Here is an 18,611-nt window from a genome sequence, read left to right as displayed (position 1 = left end):
TTGTCCTTAGGAATCCTGGGAGTTTTAACTGCTGGGAAAGAAGGGAAGAGAGAACAAAAAAAGTCTGTTTTTTCTTTCATGCCACCAATGAAGGATGAAGAGCGTCGCGCTGTAAAAGATGCTTTTGACTTCTCGGTTTCATTTTTCTTCTCACGTCATTGTCTCTTTTCCTGCAGTTCAGCAGAGATGCTGGTAGGAACTGCATTTTAATCATGGTTGGCTAATAGAGGAAGGAATGCAAGTATCTTCACACAATGCAAACCACACTGAAATGTTTGCATTTCCCTTTTATTGCACACATACATCTGCTGGATCATTTCTCTCTGTCTCTCTTCACCCCAGATGCTTATCTTCGTCTGTGATTCTTCTTCTGATTGCTTCTTCAATCTAAACGTCACTATTCTCACGCACCGATTTATGATTGTTTTTCTTTTTAACTTGGTCCTTTTTTTTGCTTTCATCAGAATGAATACAGATTAAGTTGCAATCAGCTCTGTTTTAAAAGAGGGAGATTTTGGTAAATCATTTTCTCAACATACAGTTACTGAACAGTTACTTAACTTCCTGAGAACTGTACAAAAGGTTTTGTCACCTTACAACCGTAGTATTTATATTCTAGTAGCAGTTTAACTTGGTGAAAGTGATGGATTACTACACCACAAATTGTGAAATAGAAGGAAAAAGAAACTTTGTTTTTGGATAATTTTTTTTATAAACAAATTTGAGGATGTGGCATACATTTATATTCATGCCCCTCTACTCCAATAACCGTGAATAAAATCCAGTGCAACCAACTGTCTTCAGAAGTCACATACTTAGTAAACATAGTCGACCTGTGGGTAATCTAATCTCAGTGTGAATCCAGCTGTTCTGGGAAGGCCTCACACGCGAGTTAGAGAATGTGAACAATCAGCATCATGAAGACCAAGGACCACAGCAGACCATTCTGGGATAGCATTGTGGAGAAGGCTAAAGCAGGGTTAGGTTTTAAGACGTGGCTGTCCAAACTCCGGAGGAGCTGCAGAGATTCACAGCTCAGGTGGGAGAATCCATCAGCAGGACAGCTATTAACTCATGGTCTCACGTATCTCGCCTATATTGAAGAGTGGCAAGAAGAAAATAACTTGAAAGAAAGTCTTGTGAAATGCTGTTAGTTTGCCGTGAGCAGTGTAGGGAACATAGCAAACATGGAAGAAGGGGTTCTGGTCAGATGAAGTCAAACTTTAACATTTTTACCTTATATTTTTACTTGCCGAAGAGCAAAGCACCACATGAACCCGAAGACACCTTCCCTAAAGCAAGAATTGGTATCACACTGTGGGGATGCTTTCCTGCTGCTGCTTTTGATTTAAAGATGGATGCTGCAAATTATGAGGCAATCCTGGAAGAAAATGACATAGAAGTTGCAAATATCTTGACCTTTCAGCAGGATACAGACACCAAACATGCAGCTCGAGCGACAATGAAATATTTTGGATGAAGGCCCATTCCTGTGTTAGAATGGCCTAGTCCAAGTCCAGACCTAAATCCTATTGAGAATCTAAGCCAAGACTTGAAAATGAAAGCTTACAACAACTCTCTGTCTCCAAAACAATTAGGCAAGATTTTCAGATATCATATAGCATTGTTGACTAACCCCCAAATTCCACGTCCTCCGTGACCGCTCCGCTCTTTTCACGTACGTGAACGTCCGTCCGATGGAGCAACTACGTTGTTATTTTAATTAATGGGAACCATTCCACATTCTCTGTGACTTCTTTGAACGTCACCATTAGCGCACACACTCTCTGTCGTTCACTTTCAAAATACGGAAAAAGTCCAATTTTCTGCTGTGTTCTGGTCTGTTCGACTCCAGTAAGGTCAAACTCCACAATTGCAAATGTATCAAACAGGAATAAGAATGTAAACAACATCCGGTTTGTCAAAGTAAAATTGGGTAACGAGAGATCGGTAACTACCATATTTTTCGGACTATAAGTCGCTCCGCTTGTTGGCTGGAAGTTGTCAGAAGGAAAGCAGTCTTCTTAGACAAAGAACCCAATGTCTGCCTCTGCCAAGGGTTCAAAGGGAGAAGACCACAGGGCAGCCAACACCAAAGACAGATCCCACACCAGCACCACCGGTCAGCTGGGAGGATGCAACCCTCGGGCCACCCTCAGGAACAATGACACATGCCTGTGGTGGCCAATGGTGTCCCCACTGCTACCGGTGCCAGGTGATTATATAAACTCACCGGTATCTCCGGGGGTCACACATGACTTTGTTGACATTAGTTCCCGACCTGCGCATGTGCACAGTGGTGATCATTCAGTGCTTTAAGCATAGTAGGGATCAAATAGAACCACGGAGTAACCGCGGATGCAGTAGGCATTGCTTTTCACTGACTCACGGAGACAGCCTGGAGCGGAGCGGAGAATGTGGAATTTGGGGGGTAACGTTAGCTGTTGCATTTCTCGCTTTGTGAAAACATTTGAAAATCACAAATCATTTCCTTCCATTTCACAGTTATGCACTATTTTGTGCAGGTTTGTCACATAAATCCAGTGAAAAAATATTTTTTGCAAGGCACAGTGCAAGGCTTACGTTTTTGTACACTTTTTACTAGGGGTGTCCCGATACCAGCTTTTTCCAGACCGAGTGCAAGTACGAGTACTTCAGTTTAGTTACTTTCCGATTCCAAGTACCGACACTGAGTACTTAATTGGTGTTTATTTATCACAAATGACTTAACATTATCACCCACCACTGAAAACGACTGACCATTAAGGGCGATGAATTTGGTTAGAGTGTCAGTTATCTTTTCTCCTTTTTCTCAGGGTCAGCAAAAAACTTCTAGGTGTATAGCTGCACTACCTGGTATAGAGTGGTATCTAGCATTTTAGTTTGCAGCGTAGCCCAGCACAGAGCTGGTATTGGTTCAGAGTATCGGGTTGCTTTTACAGGTACGAGTATGAGTACTTGACGCTGGTATCAGGCCCGATACCAGTACCGGTACTGGCGCTCCACTACTTTTTGCCCATCAGATTGTTTTGAAATATAAGCAAAGGTGAGTACCACAGAATGAGTCTGCAAATCAAAACTAAAGCTGTGCCCTCTAAATGATTAAAGTGTCGGTCAGATTTGGGGAGAACAATGTATAAGATCCAACATCCACACTGTCTAAAGCTAATATTTTATTCTCTTTGGCTTGTAAAGAGAACATTTCACTCTAATCTATCCACAAGGACCCTAAACAAGGCCCCTGGGAGGACAGCCATGATAAAAACCATGTCCTCGAGGATATATTGGCATCCTGGCACTTTGAGTGGATAAGAGTGATGGTGGTAAGTTAACATGTGTGTGGCTCTGGCACGGATTCCTGCTGGTGTGTGTCGCTGTCTTCCGATTCGCCCAATTAGCTCATCGTCTGTCGGACGGCCTCCGTTTGCCGTCCTCGTCAGTACCTGTCTTCTGTCTCTGTCTCAGTTTGATGTCCCTCGCACTGCACGTTTGGCCCCCCCTAGCCCAATGCAAGGGCCATGCTTGTGCCTGCTCTTCTAGGTGATGGGGAAGATAAGTGAGCTCCAGCATGACAGGCGGCTCATGTCTGTCTTTTTTGTGTGACGTCCCTGTAGTCCTGCTGATCTTCTCTAACATGGGGCGATAGCCGTCTATGGAGGTTTGACTGTGTGTTTGCTTACTCTGTTTGGAACCTTTGGTTCTTAGCTGATAAAAAGGTGAGACTGGAGAGCCACTTGAATGCATTTGTGATTTTAATATAGAAGATCACTCAAATAACAACGCTTTACTGTATTTTCTTGACCAATATGTTGTCTTTAAGTTTAAAAGGAGTAATAACATGATTCTCACTTTAAAAAAAACTGTAGTTTGTAAACTTTAAGCAACTATAAATGAGCTTGAAATAACCAAAAACCAGAGTGTGTATAAAATTCCTTGTAAAAGCATCCATGCACCTGAAGCTTTTTCACATTTCCTTTCTCTTAAACCCATTAAATGTTCATGGATTTTATTGGTGGCCTATGAAATAGACACAAACAAATTGTATTATTTTCAAGTTAGAGGAAAATTATGCATGTTTTTTTTTTCATAAATAACATCTGAGAGGTTTGCTGAGCATTTACATTCAACTCCCTTTACTCTTGTGTCCCTAAATAAAATTAATTCAACCAGCTGGCTTTGGATGAAGTTAAAGGGAAGCCATACCAGGTCCTGTTTTGCAGTTTGCATTAAGCTTTTCGTAGGTAACACAGAAAAAAGTTGTAGAAGAAGCTGCTCTGGTAACAGCAGATCAAAATTGAACTTTCTGGTGTACAAGCATAACAAAACGTTGTGCGTCCAACCTTCGTTGAAATTACATCACAGAATCACATCTTTGGGGCATGTCTTACAGCTTTGCATATCAAGAGACTGAAATTTTTCCCATTCTTTGCCAAGCTCAGATGGATTGAAACCAACTTTGAACATTAAATTTTACGTCTTGTCAAAACTTCCCAATGTTTCTTAGTTCAGCCATTCAAATGCATGGCTATGCTTTAATCCAGACCATAACAGTTCAGCAATGGCTGTATGTTTAGAGTCATTATGCTGCTGAAAGGCCTTCTCCTCAGCCTCAAGTCTTTTGGAGCCTTTTGGGAAAGCATCACCATAGCATAATGCTGCCACCACCAAGAAGTTTCACCACGAGGAATGTTTCTGCAGGATGATGTGCAATGTTTGTTTCCCCAACATAAATAACATTTCACATTTAGATCAAGCAGCTTCATTTTGGTTTCATCTGACCAGAGCACTTTCTTGATCATATTTGCCGTGTCTTCAACATGGCTTGTGGCAAACCCCGCATGAGATCTCATTAGTCTTTCTTTTAACTTCATCTGAACGAAATTGGTTGTCTTGGACTTTATTTAACATTTAGTTATCATAAACGCGGCTGAATTTAAATGCTCCACCTCTTTCAGATTGTATTCATGAAAACAAAATAAAACCATGCTGCCGTTTCCACCTCAGAATGAAAAGCTACCATGATATAAAATCCCACATAAAGTGGCAAAGTTTTAAAAAGTTCAAGCATTATGAATACTTTTGCAAGGTACCATGTATGTGTGAGTGTTTGTTGGTTAGTTTTTTGTTTTTTTTTTTGGGGGGGGGGGGGACTTCAGCAAGGTTGTGGGTGCTTTTTTGTTAGAGTTGCTTTAGGAACAGCAAAACTACTTCGTATCATCACTGCAAATCCCAAAGCTCATTATGCCTGACGCAAGAACATCTACTCTCCCAAGTGTTATTGTTCTTAATCACACTCACAGACAAGTGGCTGAACCAGCTGAACTTTTCCATTGATGAAGTATGCATCAAAGGATTGCACGGTACGCTCCCTGTACTGTAGGTGAGGTGTTTTCCTTTTTTTTCCCCCCTTTTTTTTTTTTTTTTTTGTCGTGCTCCCATCCACCCAAAAGTAAGTCTCTGTGAGACACTCGCTGCACAGGATGTTGGAGATGGCATACACTCAGCTCTCCCGGTCTCTCATTGGACAGAATGTGGAGCACAACACTTGACAGCGGTGTCGTCTGATTTTTGAAAGTCAGACATGTAAGAAGGCAGCCGCCACCTTTTCTTTTAACAAGAGTCATAAATCTGTAATGAGCACGGAGAGGATGCATATTTTATTTACTTTTTGAAGAAGTGATCCCCTCACTTTGTGGCTGTGCACTCTCATTCGTATTGTTTTCTTTCTAAAACAAAGTTTTAAGGCTGTGTATTTTTACATCTGTCTCTACTGCTTGCGTCTCTCTGAGGGCGCATATATGCAAGAGAAGGCACGCCAAAAGTTTGCAGGTTTTGTACAGCGAAGTGATGAATCACATTTTATTAAACCCCATTTAATTCCATACAAGACAAATAGGCCTTATTTGTTGTGAACAATTTTGCAAGCACCTTTCCTCAACCTACCAAAAAGCTCGAAACTACCCTCACTGTGGGATGACTAAAATAGATTTCAGCTAGGTCGGGCAGTAACATATGTTTTAAGGCCAGACACGGAGACGCAGACAGACTGACAAGATAGAAGTGAACGAGGTGGAGTGGCTAAAATCAGGCCAGCAGCGGACAAGAGTAATAACGTCCCATTCATCACCCTCCGCCACGCTGGATCCCGGGAAGGACGGGGGAAGGAGAGAGCAGGAGCAGGGGAACAGAGGTGAGGCGGGGTGGGTTTGTCGGGTGGCGTGCAGCAGGAAAAGGGGTGATATGGTAAGGGGTGATCGGGAGATTGTCTGTGTGTGTGAGCCTGACCTTGAGCCTGATAGAGTAGCTGGCGTGGTGGAGGTGATGAGAGGCTCCACGGGGAGATGGGTAAAGATGATCGGTGGCGAGCAACCTCCTGCCAACTAGACACATTAGCGACACGCGCACTCATAACACTGGAAACTTCTCTCTTTAGGGGTACGAGGCAGAGGTCAAACTGAAAAGAAGTTCGCACCATCACTGACTTTTCTTTTTTAACTCCACTCTCACTCGTTTTTTTTTTTGTTTTTTTTTTTACATATGTGTATATTTATCCTCGCTGTGGGACTTGACTGGGTGAAGAGACTAATTAGCACCGTGAAGCTTTGTGTGTGTCTGGCCCACCTTCAGCTGACAGTCTTAACTAGAGTTTGACTTTGGCTTTATGGGAGCAACCTTTAGCACATGCATGGGTCTTTTGTTTTGATCCATGCATCCCATAAACACAGAAACAGCCCCGAAACGCACCCTAACCTGACAGACGTTTATTTAGTCTTTAAGAGTGGGCTGTACGGTGCCGTAAAAAAGGCCAAAATTAGGGCTATTATGGCATTTCTCTGTGTGAGAGGACGTGCTGTGCATCTCAATGCTCCAGTTAAACGGATATGTGTTTTGACAAAGAGAGAGGGAGGGAAATAGATGTATGGGATAAATTATGTATTAAAAAAAAAAAAAAACTTGGAACATCTGCTTCCTTCATGTGGCCCTGGCAAGGTGCCAGGTTGCCTGTTTTTATCCGAGGCTTTTTGACACAGACTCTTAGTTCATGTCGTCATTTCCTGGTAAAAGAGAGATGCTCTTTTAGGTCGATTCCCAGATTTTTTTTTTTAAATACCTCTAAAAGGCCTTTATTAAACTCCCCAGTTATAAAACGTGTGGCTCCTCCGGAAAGTTTGCAACGCTTGGAATATTCACCATTGAGACACTATTGCCGAAACCATTCAAACTATTGGTTGCCATAAAAAGATAAAAAGCACTCCACGTTATATTTGATTTGCTGCCAGGATATTTCAGTCATAAAAAAGCTAGACTATTCCATGAAAAAAGAAAATCAGAAAAAGAAAAGAAAAACAAAATGCAAGGATGCCCTTTTGTAAAAGTAGGGAAAAAAAGATTTGTGTTGCTTTTCATCATAGAGATTTGTATAGCTTTTTTATTTCTCTTGTGTCAGAGTAGATTATTTTTTTATTTTTTTGGTTGCATTTTTATACATTTGTTTATACTATAGGGAAGTTAATAAGCTTCTACTAAACTATACTTTAATAAGTCCCTGGATCATATTTATTATTTTCCTAATTCACTAACTAAACTCAAAATTATGTTATTAGTATAACTATGTTACTTGCATGTGGAAATATATTTTATAATCCTATTAATCAGAAAATACCTTCATGTAAAAACAGGAAAAAAAACATTACATTTGACACATCCAGTGGAGCGGTAATATATGCTGTTTAATTTGGACTCGTCTCTAGTTCTTGTACAGGTTTTGGAAATTTAATTTGTGTCACCCCTGTAGTATTCCCTGCTTTTCCAATTGTTTTTTTTTTCCTCTCTCCTCCCTCCTCCTGGGGTGGAAACGGGAGGAATACTGACTCTCTCTGCAGTTACAAAATCAACAACAGCGCTTTCAGATGCCCTCTGGGAGCTACATATTAGCATGCTGTCACATTTTATATGACATTTCAATTTTTACTGTGCTGCCAGACTGAGCGATGCAAAACAAAGAAAAACAGGTGCAATTTTAGCACAGCAGCGATGATCAGCAGTCACTTGTGGTTCAGACTCATTTCCTGGTGTGATGGGGTGCAATGTCGCTACTTTATAACTGTTGGGTTTATCATTTTTATGGCACAACCCGGCAGGGGGAAGAGTGTGATCGGGAGGTTAAAATGGTCTCAACTGCCTCTCTTGTCCCCCCCCCCCCCCCCTGTGGATGTGGGACAGATATTTGAGTCCCTAGTAATAGACTGAGTTCTCTCTGACCTCTCTCTTGTTTAGCTCTAGGCCTTGGGTCATCCTGGAACAAGCTGTCTTTGCAAAGTTTAGAACTGTTCATTTCATACTTTTGGATAGAAGTGTGCTTTTCCATGAGGGCATCTCACAAAAAAAGAGAAAAGGATTCAAGCACTCAGGGGCACCCTGCATCGTTCTTTTGTTAAATATTTAACCAAGTGTTTCAAGGAGTTTACCACAATGTTTACCACACAAGTGCGATGTGGTAAGCCTGAATTGCCTGCTTCTTTGTAGGTGTTTGAGAATGAGAGTCCCTGGGCTCTCCTTGGTATCACTGAGGGTAATTTCTCCCTAACACAAGCAAACAACTCGAACTTGCTTTAACGAGCATTCTCGCTGCTTCGCCGGGGAGCGCCTCTCGGCAGGGATCTCACGTCGCACGCCTCGCATCCAAACAATGACGCAAACGTTCGACATAACCGCAAAAGATGCATTTATTGTCTCTAAATGCCACGCATGCAATTAAAACATGCAACTCTCGCCCAACAAAAGGACATCAGCTCGCGGAGTATTTCTGCTCCCAGCCTGATGAGAGTTAATTGATGTCAAAGAGTTTCTTCCCTGTGCAAACACATTTTCATTCGCGTTCACAAACTGTCTTAATGCAGTTTATATCTAATAACGTGATGTTTGGCTGACTTTAGCCTGAGCTCACATCACAGCCCGCGCGCCCCTTAGAAATACATTATCAAACAAATGGTTGCACGAGGACCCAAATTTATCTTGCTACAACACAAAGTGAGTAAAGGATGTGGGGGGACAAAATCTACAAAATCTTATTGTTTGAAAACTTCTGCATATGAGCACATTTCCATAGCAACAACTTGTGTTGAAACTTTTAAAATCTTAGGGAGTAGTTGCAGAGGTGTTTGCTATTATTGTCTACATGCAAAGGTAGTTTGAGCTTCCTGTGTATAAAAGTTTAAAAGCACAAATATAGATTTTACATATTTATTCTAGGGATGTCCAGAGTGGGACATGAGGGCCATTTCCATCCCTTCGGAATGATTTTGTGTGGCCCTCAACCACAATTTATGGTTATTATTCTGATTATTGACTACTGAGCCGATGTGACAAGTGAATTTCTCCAATGTGAGATCAATAAAGCCTATCTTATCTTAATTTAAGGATAGCATAAACACTGGTTGGTGGTTGATGCAGATACATGTTTTAAAAGAAATGTTAGGATGCATTTTTTGCAAATTGGAGGTGTTTCAATAAAGGTACAGACAGATTCAAATCTTAAAAAGGAAAGTGTAAAGTGCAACACAAAGTATTTATTTTTTATCAGCCATGTTTTTTGGCTTTTAATTTATTTTGATGGTAAGTAAGATAGCAAACATCTAGTGACTTTCAGTAAAAAGCGGATTTTAGTGCATCCATTTAATAAAAAGCAAAGCCAGAGTGAGCTATAGTCTATTCTTGAGGCTGAAAACACAAAAGAATAAAAAAAAATCTTGGCAAAGATAATACACCGGAAAAAGTGAGGATATTGTGTGCTGTTTTATTTTATTTCTTTCTTTGTTTTTTTTATTGTTTTTTGTTTTTAAACAGACAAATCTGAAAGACCCTTTTTATGTTTTGAAGCTGGAACATTTTCATGCCCCTTTTCTGCAGATTTTAGACTACTTTGCTTGTTTAATTAAACTATTGTGTGTTTAGTTTATTGTTAAGCAGGTAAAAATGCAAAAATTAATCAAATTCTAACAGTTTTTGCAATTTCTATACATCGTTATAAATGAAAAACTTTTGTAGCCCCTGGCCCTCATGTCAAAAAGTTTAGACACCCTTTACAGTTGATAACTATTCATTTGAAGCCACAGTTCAATTAGATGGGTTTAAAACATTTTCCACATCATTACCCCTCAGAATGTAGAAAGTTTGGTTTCTGGTGGTTGCATTTAAAACATCCTTAAAGCCTTAACGGTTAAATTCATTGTTACTTGTATAGCAGCAAATTACAGCAAATATCTGATGGGCTTTTATAAGGAGGGCCAGTACATAAGTTACTTCGTATGAAATCCAAATTATTCCAACTTAAGTCATTACAATGCATTCGAACACTACATGGGACAGCTTCTCATTCAAAGTACAGGCCCGGGGTCCCTATGACAAAGTTTAGTACACTTGTGATGGATCTGGTCCTGACGACGTGTGATTACGTGGCCGACAAAACTCACATCTCCGCCTCAAATAGTTCACATCTTTTAAAATAATAAAGACAGCACAACCTTAAGCTGGGTCTAACTTTGTTCCAGTCTGGTGTCTATGTGCTATGGGTCATTACGATGCCCTATATTTAAACTTGCTCAGCAGAGAAAGAGGGTCTTACTTTGAAAGGTTGAGGGGTTTGTCCAGTGTGTGGTGGGATGTAGTACTATTTGTAGAGTCACACAGCACGACCAGGTGTGCAGATCAACCTTATCTCATAGCTGTAGGGTGTGTGTGTGTGTTTGTGTGGATATTAGGTTCCATTATAAGAACAGGTTGCCTGACTCCATATGTGCGCAGTGTGCAGGGAAGCTGGGAAAACAATGTTCTCCGTGGCCCTCAGTGTTATTGCTACCTCCCGCCTCCCTGAACTGTGTTTGAAGACAGGAAATAGGATTCAGACCTCAGTCCGAAGGGCATGTGGCAATGGTTTATATGGCGAGGACCTCTGACCTATCGTCTCCGCACCCACCCAGTCTCTCACACCACTCCCATGGCCCTAAAACATTCTCCCCCGAGTCCGGGCTCAAAAATAATGTGTTCTGACCCAGCCCGGCTTGGCCCGACCCAACCAAGCCCAGTACAATAGACACTCCGTCCTGAGATTTGTTTGAGCGCAGAATGAAAAACAGATGGACCTGAAAGAAAGGACCAGGAGAAGCAGGAGAGCGGGTGGGTGGGGGGGGGAATATGAGGGAGTGTTGTAAAATATTTTCGAAGAAAAATAACCCAGAGAGGTTGTCTAATCATATGTATTTGCCTTGTGTGGTTTTGCAGGGGAGGCCATGTGGTCTCCCTGGCTGCTCCATGGTTCATTTTTCAGATTATCTGATCCTGGATGGAGAGCAAAAAAGAAAAGGTTTGGGGGTGGGGGGGTTGGGGGCAGACTGGGTCTCAATGGGAGGGTTGCGGTGAGGTGGCTGGACTCAAAGACCTAAATGTGGTGAAGGCCTCTGAGGTCTTGAAGTTTCATGTCTTTGACTGCTGCACTGTCTTTTGTGGGTATTCAGACAGGAATTACTCTGCGCTTTACTTCTCTAATCTTCCAGACCAAATCCATCTTCCTCAATAACGCAGATTTGGGTTTGCTAACAAAAGGCAAAGTGGTCTTAGACCTTTTGTGTGTGCATTGGTTTTTTCTTAATTTTTTATTTTTTTTTACTTAAGTGGTTCATCAAGTCACAGATCCAAAACTTGTTGGAGGAGCTACAGTACATGTCTGTTCTGGTCGGGAAAGTCCCTGGATGAGCAGACCGAGCAGAAGTGTGTTGCTGGGGAGATTAAAGTCTGGGTAGCCATGGATGGATGGATGGATGGATGGATGGATGGATGGATGATCAGACACCTACAGAGCCTTGCAAGACTATCCATTCCCCCTGAATCTTTGGATTTTGTCACGCTACAGCCACAACCTTCAGGTGATTTTAAAGAAATGGATGGCTAATGACACGTGGTTCTTGGAATCTTTATTACAACTTGGACTCACCAGTGGGTTGCACTTTTGCTAGTTCAACATAAAGTACCATATAATGATGGAGTGGGAAGAAAACAATACATTGCTCAAGAGATTTTCACAAATAAAAATCTGAAAAGAGCAGCCAACCCTAAGCCAACACTGTCTGAATCTGTCTGCATTTAATGTTGCAAGTTAGGGGTCTAACAGCTTTCCGCATGTAGAGACGGAAATCTTTTCCATTTCCGAGGCTTACAAATAAGAGTTAGGTCTGTGATATCTGTGATAGGCCTCAATTTAAACCATCCCACCCTGGCTCTGGTTGTACATTGAGAGTTGCTTTCCTGCGTTTTGCTTCTAACAGGTGTTCTTCCAACATGGTCCTGTCATTATCTGCGCCCATCTTCCCATCAAATCGGACCCACCCCACTGTCGTGACGCCTGCCACCACTATGTGTTAACGCAGGGATGTTGTGTTAAGCATGATGTGCAGTGTTAGTAACAGTGTTTTATGACACAGAATGTGTTTTTGCATTTAGGCTAGAAAACTCATTTATGTGCGTATCTCTGCAGCTCCTCCAAAGTTACCATGACTACATTAATGCTCTCCCTTTCCGGGCCTGTACACTTTGATCAGCCTTAGTACTTTATTTTGGGCATACTCAAAAAATACTTTCATGCTCTCTGTTTTCACGTGACAGGTTGATTGAACTGTTTGGGATGTTCAGAGTTCGGGACATTGTTTTATAACCTAACCTTGTTTTAAACATCTCCATAACCTGGACCCTCACCTGTGTTTCTTGGTTTTCATGATGTTTGTTCGTTCTCTAACAAACCTTTAAGGCCTTCACTGAACGATTGCATTATACTGAGTTTAGGCTGACCCTATTTACTATTTAGGATACCCCTAAAGCCGAGTTTGCTTTAGGGGTATCCGGTATGAAGGGATGCGTTGAATGCACAATCCCACTTTTAAGATTTTTATTTGTGAAAGGATTTGAAAGGCATGCATCATTTTGCTTCCTTTCAGAGGTATGTGCTCCCTTGCTTGGTCTATCGCATTAAAGCTGGTTGTTGAAATGTGGCAAAATGTGAAAAGGTTCAAGGGGAATAACTACTCTTGCTACATTGTGCACTGAAATGATTACTTTTCATGAGATTTGTGCATCCCAGATTCTTGTTCCGTTAGATATAAAAGGTTTTCATGTCTTTTTTTTTCTTCTGGTAGGTATTTTTTTTGTGTATGCAGGTGCTTAAAAACATCTGACATCCAATAGATGTCCCACAGGATATTTTGTAAACCTTTTTTACGGCTGGTTCTGTTCATTTCTTATTCCCGAGCATGCCGAGCAAACACACCCAAGCAACAGAGAGTCCATGTCTTGATGTCTCCCTCAGCCACGAGCTTTGGGTCGCCTCACTGTGTCCAGATCTGTCCCTGTCCCTGCCCTCCCGTCACTCAGCAGACAGCTTGTTGACTGTTGCATGTCTTCTAATACTCTTCACTTTGTTTCAGTTTGATGGGGCAGCAGATACACGAAACAGGCTGCCTATGTTATTTTTTTTCCACTCCCCTTGCTCCAGAGATATTCAAAGTTCCCAATAGGAGGAGCCTTTTAATGATGGTTGACTGCGTTAATAAGGATGATAATGATGTCACAGCTGGTGACATCACCGCAGCATGCCAGCCAGCAGAACAAAAGAGGACTCTGCCTGGTCGTCCTAGCTGCCTTGGCAGGACCAAAAAGAGAGAAAAGGAGGGAAGGGGGGAGGCGAAAGACTGATGTATCCATTTGGCTTTCAGTTTAATTCTGCCTCTTTATTCACGTATTCAAATTTTTCCTGCGAGTATTTGTAAGGAGGGAAACATTTTGATTTGTTCTGCCAACTTTATATCTTTATTACTGCCTGGAATGAAAGCGCTCCGTCACTTCAGGCAGGATATCCAGTGATTTGGCTCCCAACTCCAAATCAAAGCTGTTTAAAGTGCATTGTTCTCAGAGAGAGAGATGCCTGTGCCCAGCCTCTGTCTTCTCTCTCCTCTTTCTCCTCTGCTTCTGTCTCTATTCTGTCCATCTGCATCTCTCCCCCTCCCTCATCCTCGCTTTCTTCTTCACTTGCCTACATCTCTATCTGTCCTCTTGCAGGACTCTGAGAGAAAGGGCTTTGTGAACAAGCTTTATGCCATTCAGGACGTGTGCATCAGCGTGCAGAATGCACTGGATGAAGTGGCCTCCTATGGCGAGAGGATAAAGAAGTGAGTCGAAAGCCTGCTCTTCGGCACCGGGCCCACTTCCCTTTGCTTCGCTCCACATGTCCTGGTTCTCCTCCCACATTGCCAGGCCGCTCTGCCTTCCCATGCCAGGCTAGCTTACTGTAACTCAGTGCTTGACTCTTACTTAGGCCTGCATGACCTTTAAGCACATCATATATGCACATCCCCTCATGCCCATGCATACATACAACTGTTTCTTTACCACACACCAGTTCATAGAGCAATCAAGCTTTTTCCTGACATTCATAAAAAAAAAAAACTTTAAGTAAAAAAGATTGTTTATCTATCAGCAACCAAACTGTGACAAAGTTGACTTGGTGTTGAGTTCTAGACGGTTTTCACCAACAATGGTTGATCTGTAAATTATTTTCACAAGTATTGTGGTTTCCTAAGTCCTCAGAATGACACCTCTGAGGATGCTCAGTTGGAAATGAGCCTTTACAATGTCTTCTAATTGAAATCTCTCCCATTCTTCTTCTATTACAGCACATTTAACTGGACCGTGCCTTTCTTAAGCTGGTTAGCGATTGTAGCTCTCGTTGTAGCCACAGTCGTCATCTACTTCATCCCACTGCGGTTCATCGTGCTGGCCTGGGGTGAGCTAAAGGCAGTTATCTGCATCGACTTTAATTACTTATGTAAAATTGCACTCATAAGTGTCCACACCCCTGTGTAAATGTCATGGTTCTGTCATTTTTGAGTTTTTGAGTTTTGAGTTTGAGTATTTCATAATGATTTTCCACTTGCACTTATATTGAAAACCAAAGTTATATAAGAAGAAAAAAATGCTTATAAACTGCAATTATTTTGTCTGTAGTCACCTGGAAAGGATTGTAACATAAAAGCTGTCCTCACGCTGTGATTGATTTGAAGATCTTTTGGAAGCCAGACCAAAGCATTTCAGTTTCAGTTGTGGTATGCTGATAAACCGGAAACTGAATCAAAGTTTTACACTCTATATTATACAATCAAGGTTTAGTAACTCTTTACAGTTTATTTTATTACCAATAGCTTTAGTTATTTTTCAGTTGAGATGTGCAGGATATGTGACACACTGCATGGGGACAAAGTTTTAAAATGATTCATGCTGGACACCCTTGTGAAAATGGCAGGCAGGTTTAAACTAGGGTGTGCACATTTTTGAGAGCTGCTGTATGCATTCAAAACAAATCTGGTAAATGGAAATAAAGCTTCCCTGTTTGCTCAAAGAAGTATTGATGAAATAAAAGTGTTCTGTATATTTTATTATTGCCTCTGTATGAAGCTCTTCATTCCCAATTCCTCTCCTCTATACCCGTCTCCATTTCTTTTACTTCAACAGGGGTGAACAAGTTCACAAAGAAGCTGCGAGACCCTTACACCATTGACAACAACGAGCTGCTGGACTATCTGTCCAGGGTGCCCTCAGATGTACAAGTGGTGGGTTAACTTTTTGTTTTGAAGTGGCTTCGAAGCCTAACCTTCCATTTAATTAGCCCGGCGCAAAATCCTTTGAATTTTTTCTTTTTACATTTTGCTATGCTACAACCGCAAACTTTAATGCATTTTATTGGGATATAATGTGATCAACACAAACTGGAACCTAATTGTGGAGTGGAGGAAAAAAAAAAAGTTTCAAATTTGCTTTTACCAATAAAAATCAGCACAACCCAAACAACCATTGGCTTTCAATTAGTAAATAGTGATCCACCTGTTTGTGGTTCTTGCTGCAAAGCAACAGTGCTAAGAACTGTACCACAGTTCATCTAGTAGATTAAGAGTTGTTTGACATGCCTGTTGGCAAAAAAAAGTAGTTTTTTTTTATCTGAGAAAGGCCAGCAGGTTGAACCTAGTTGTTAACAGCAGCAAACTGTCATTTAGAGCTAGCATTATGAGGCAGTGGAGAGGAATGTCCACTTTTAACCAGGAAGAGACACCATGACTTACCCACTGCCAAACCGGTGATGCTGGAGGATGCTGCAGTCAGCAGAACGTTCTCAAAACAAATAAAATGTAACTTTAAAACACTTTGTGAGACTCGGGTTGGCAGTATTTAGATACTGCTAAAAAAAATAATGGGAACACTTAAACAGCACAATGTAACTCCAAGTCAAACACACTTCTGTGAAATCAAACTGTCCAATCAGTGACAATCAGTTTCACCTGTTGTTGTGCAAAGGGAACAGACACCAGGTGGAAACTAGAGGCAATTAGCAAGACCCCCCAATAAAGGAGAGGTTCTGGAGGTGGTGACCACAAACTTCTCAGTCCCTCTGCCTTCTGGCTGATGTTTTGGTCGCTTTTTTTTTTTTTTAAGCAGCTCAAACTTTTCAACTGAACATGAAATGTTAAAACAACAATAGGTGGATATTCTTCTCTGCTCGTTTAGCCACCATGAGCACTGTTGTTAAAATAATAATGATAATAACGCTGTTCAACCCGATGTTTTGTGCATTTAAACAGCGCTAAAACATCCCCTCTTTTGAACGCTGAAATGTAGTACATGACTGACTGACTAAATGTTACATAAATAATAAAGAAGTGCTAAAAATATTTTTACTCAATGTTGCTGTGAGTATCATGAATGTGGAAGTCGGGTATGATCCTGTTCATTTAAACTTTAGGGGCTGTTCCAGTTGAAATTTCCAAATCTGAGGACAATTGGTACGCAGCGTTTATGGAGAGGGGTCATACTAAAAAGGGGCTAAAACAATATAGACACTCTTTTAATATTTTTATTGTAAAGTAATTTGAAAAACTTTATGTGTAATTTTGAACTCTGCAAAGTTTTGGTTTTGATACAACAAAAAGTGAAAATATTCTCAGGTTATAAATACTTTTTCAAGCCGCTCCTGTGATTTTCTGTCTGTTGTCTCCTTCCAGCCTCTGCTTCACATAGTTGCACTCTTTCTCTTCGTGTGAAAAACACGATTCTTTGTTTTAGCCATCCCACCATCTAATGAAATTAATGTAAAGCAGTGTTTTTTGGAGTGTTTTTCCATTAAAAGCTTCCCACACTAATTTAATTTCCTCTTACAAGGCTGGAGCTATGTTGCGAGATAACAAGGTTAAGTGAGTTTAGTGTTCAGCATATAACCAGGTTGATTGACTCCATACATATATATATACTCTCCCACAATTACAGCTGGCTGTTGTTTTTCAGCAGCGCTGGTAATTGGAGCGGATTATAAATCAACAGCTTTAAACGACACCCCTGGGGTTTTGCTCCGACGTTTAGCACGAGATCAGATTAACTTTGAGACTCGGGGATTCAGACAATTGCACGATGTACAGTAAATGTACACCAAAATGTCTGTGCCCAATAACTATCCCACGCTGTGCTGCGCAAGACAAAGTGCGGTTTAAACAGCAATGAAAACTGCAGCTCGTAGTGGCTCTACAAGGCCCGATGGTGTCCACTGTGGTAGTTAATGTCAGGCGGTGATATGGACGGAGGGAGGCTCAGGCTCAATGACCTGGGGCCTCTGATAGGAACAGTCCCCCCCCCGCTACATCAGCGCTGACACACTTCCTCTTTGATTGCTCATTGCCCACATCTTTCATCTTTACAGGGTCGTAATCCTTGCCCCCCTGCACGCCCCACGCTCACTCCCCCCCTTTCTGCCCTTGCACAGATCTGTAGTTTACAGGGGCGCTGCTGCAGCAGTCCATTGACTTAAATGAGAGCAGGCTGTCCCCTCTGGTGGAGTGCAACCAACCTTACGCACCTGAAGCCTGCGGGTGTGTGGCGACGAAGAGGCCCGAGCCCGGCAGGTACAAGCCCTTTTACAAGGCTCCTAATGAGGGCCTGCTGGCCGGGGGAGGGCGGGGGCAGATGTACCGCTCTGGTCCGGTGGCTGTACCCCTGGAGTTGTACCTACTGTAAAAGCGATACTGAAGGTGCTACTGTATGTTTCGTAGTGAGGCTATGGGAAGGGAAATTGTTGCCAGGTGTCACCTAGAATGTAGAGGTAAGGCAAAATCTGAAAATATGTGTGACGGACAGTGGGGCAGGGAGCAAGAAAGGTTGATTATGTGTTTGAAATGATCGTGGGTGTCAAGGAGATTTAAACACTGAAATGTGTAGTGATTTTTTATTTTTTTTTGGTGGGGCTGGGGGGGTGAAGGTAGGCACCCTTCTCTGCGGTCATTGTCTGTAAATGGAGCAGAACGTTCTTCTTCTGCTTCAGGTGGTGGGTTCATCTTGTTGCCCGCCCCTCACCTTACTGGGTCAAAAACAGCAGTGGGCATGAAAGCCCTTGAGGCTTTCGGGGTCGATGGTGGGATCCAAATGGAGCGTCCCCTCGCGGGCACGTTTCTGTGCCGCCTGCTGGCATGGGTGCAGAGGTCCGCTATGCCTGACACCCTGGATGACTAATGAAGTGCTATTTCAGGGCCCTG

At 41.9% G+C, this 18,611-nt stretch overlaps 1 protein-coding gene across 7 annotated transcripts in view; it reads left to right on the top strand.

The window, feature by feature from the left end:
- The window catches only part of mctp1a (multiple C2 domains, transmembrane 1a), a 179,922-nt gene that overhangs the window by 151,602 nt on the left and 9,709 nt on the right, over nt 1-18,611 (top strand). For 4 of the 7 annotated variants that reach the window (XM_036144424.1, XM_036144423.1, XM_036144429.1 and 1 more), the window contains 4 exons: nt 3,225-3,323; nt 14,104-14,213; nt 14,718-14,827; nt 15,553-15,650. In XM_036144424.1, coding sequence (XP_036000317.1) covers nt 3,225-3,323; nt 14,104-14,213; nt 14,718-14,827; nt 15,553-15,650 — 417 coding nt within the window. Of the gene's footprint in view, nt 1-3,224; nt 3,324-14,103; nt 14,214-14,717; nt 14,828-15,552; nt 15,651-18,611 lie in introns of those variants that run through there. The other 3 variants (XM_036144425.1, XM_036144426.1, XM_036144427.1) reach the window with 2 other exon arrangements.

Source organism: Fundulus heteroclitus, chromosome 12, assembly GCF_011125445.2.
Source record: "Fundulus heteroclitus isolate FHET01 chromosome 12, MU-UCD_Fhet_4.1, whole genome shotgun sequence".
In the NCBI taxonomy this organism is placed as follows: Eukaryota; Metazoa; Chordata; class Actinopteri; order Cyprinodontiformes; family Fundulidae; genus Fundulus; species Fundulus heteroclitus.
Note: the sequence above shows the minus strand (reverse complement) of the source record. Positions and strands in the feature narration are given on the sequence as shown.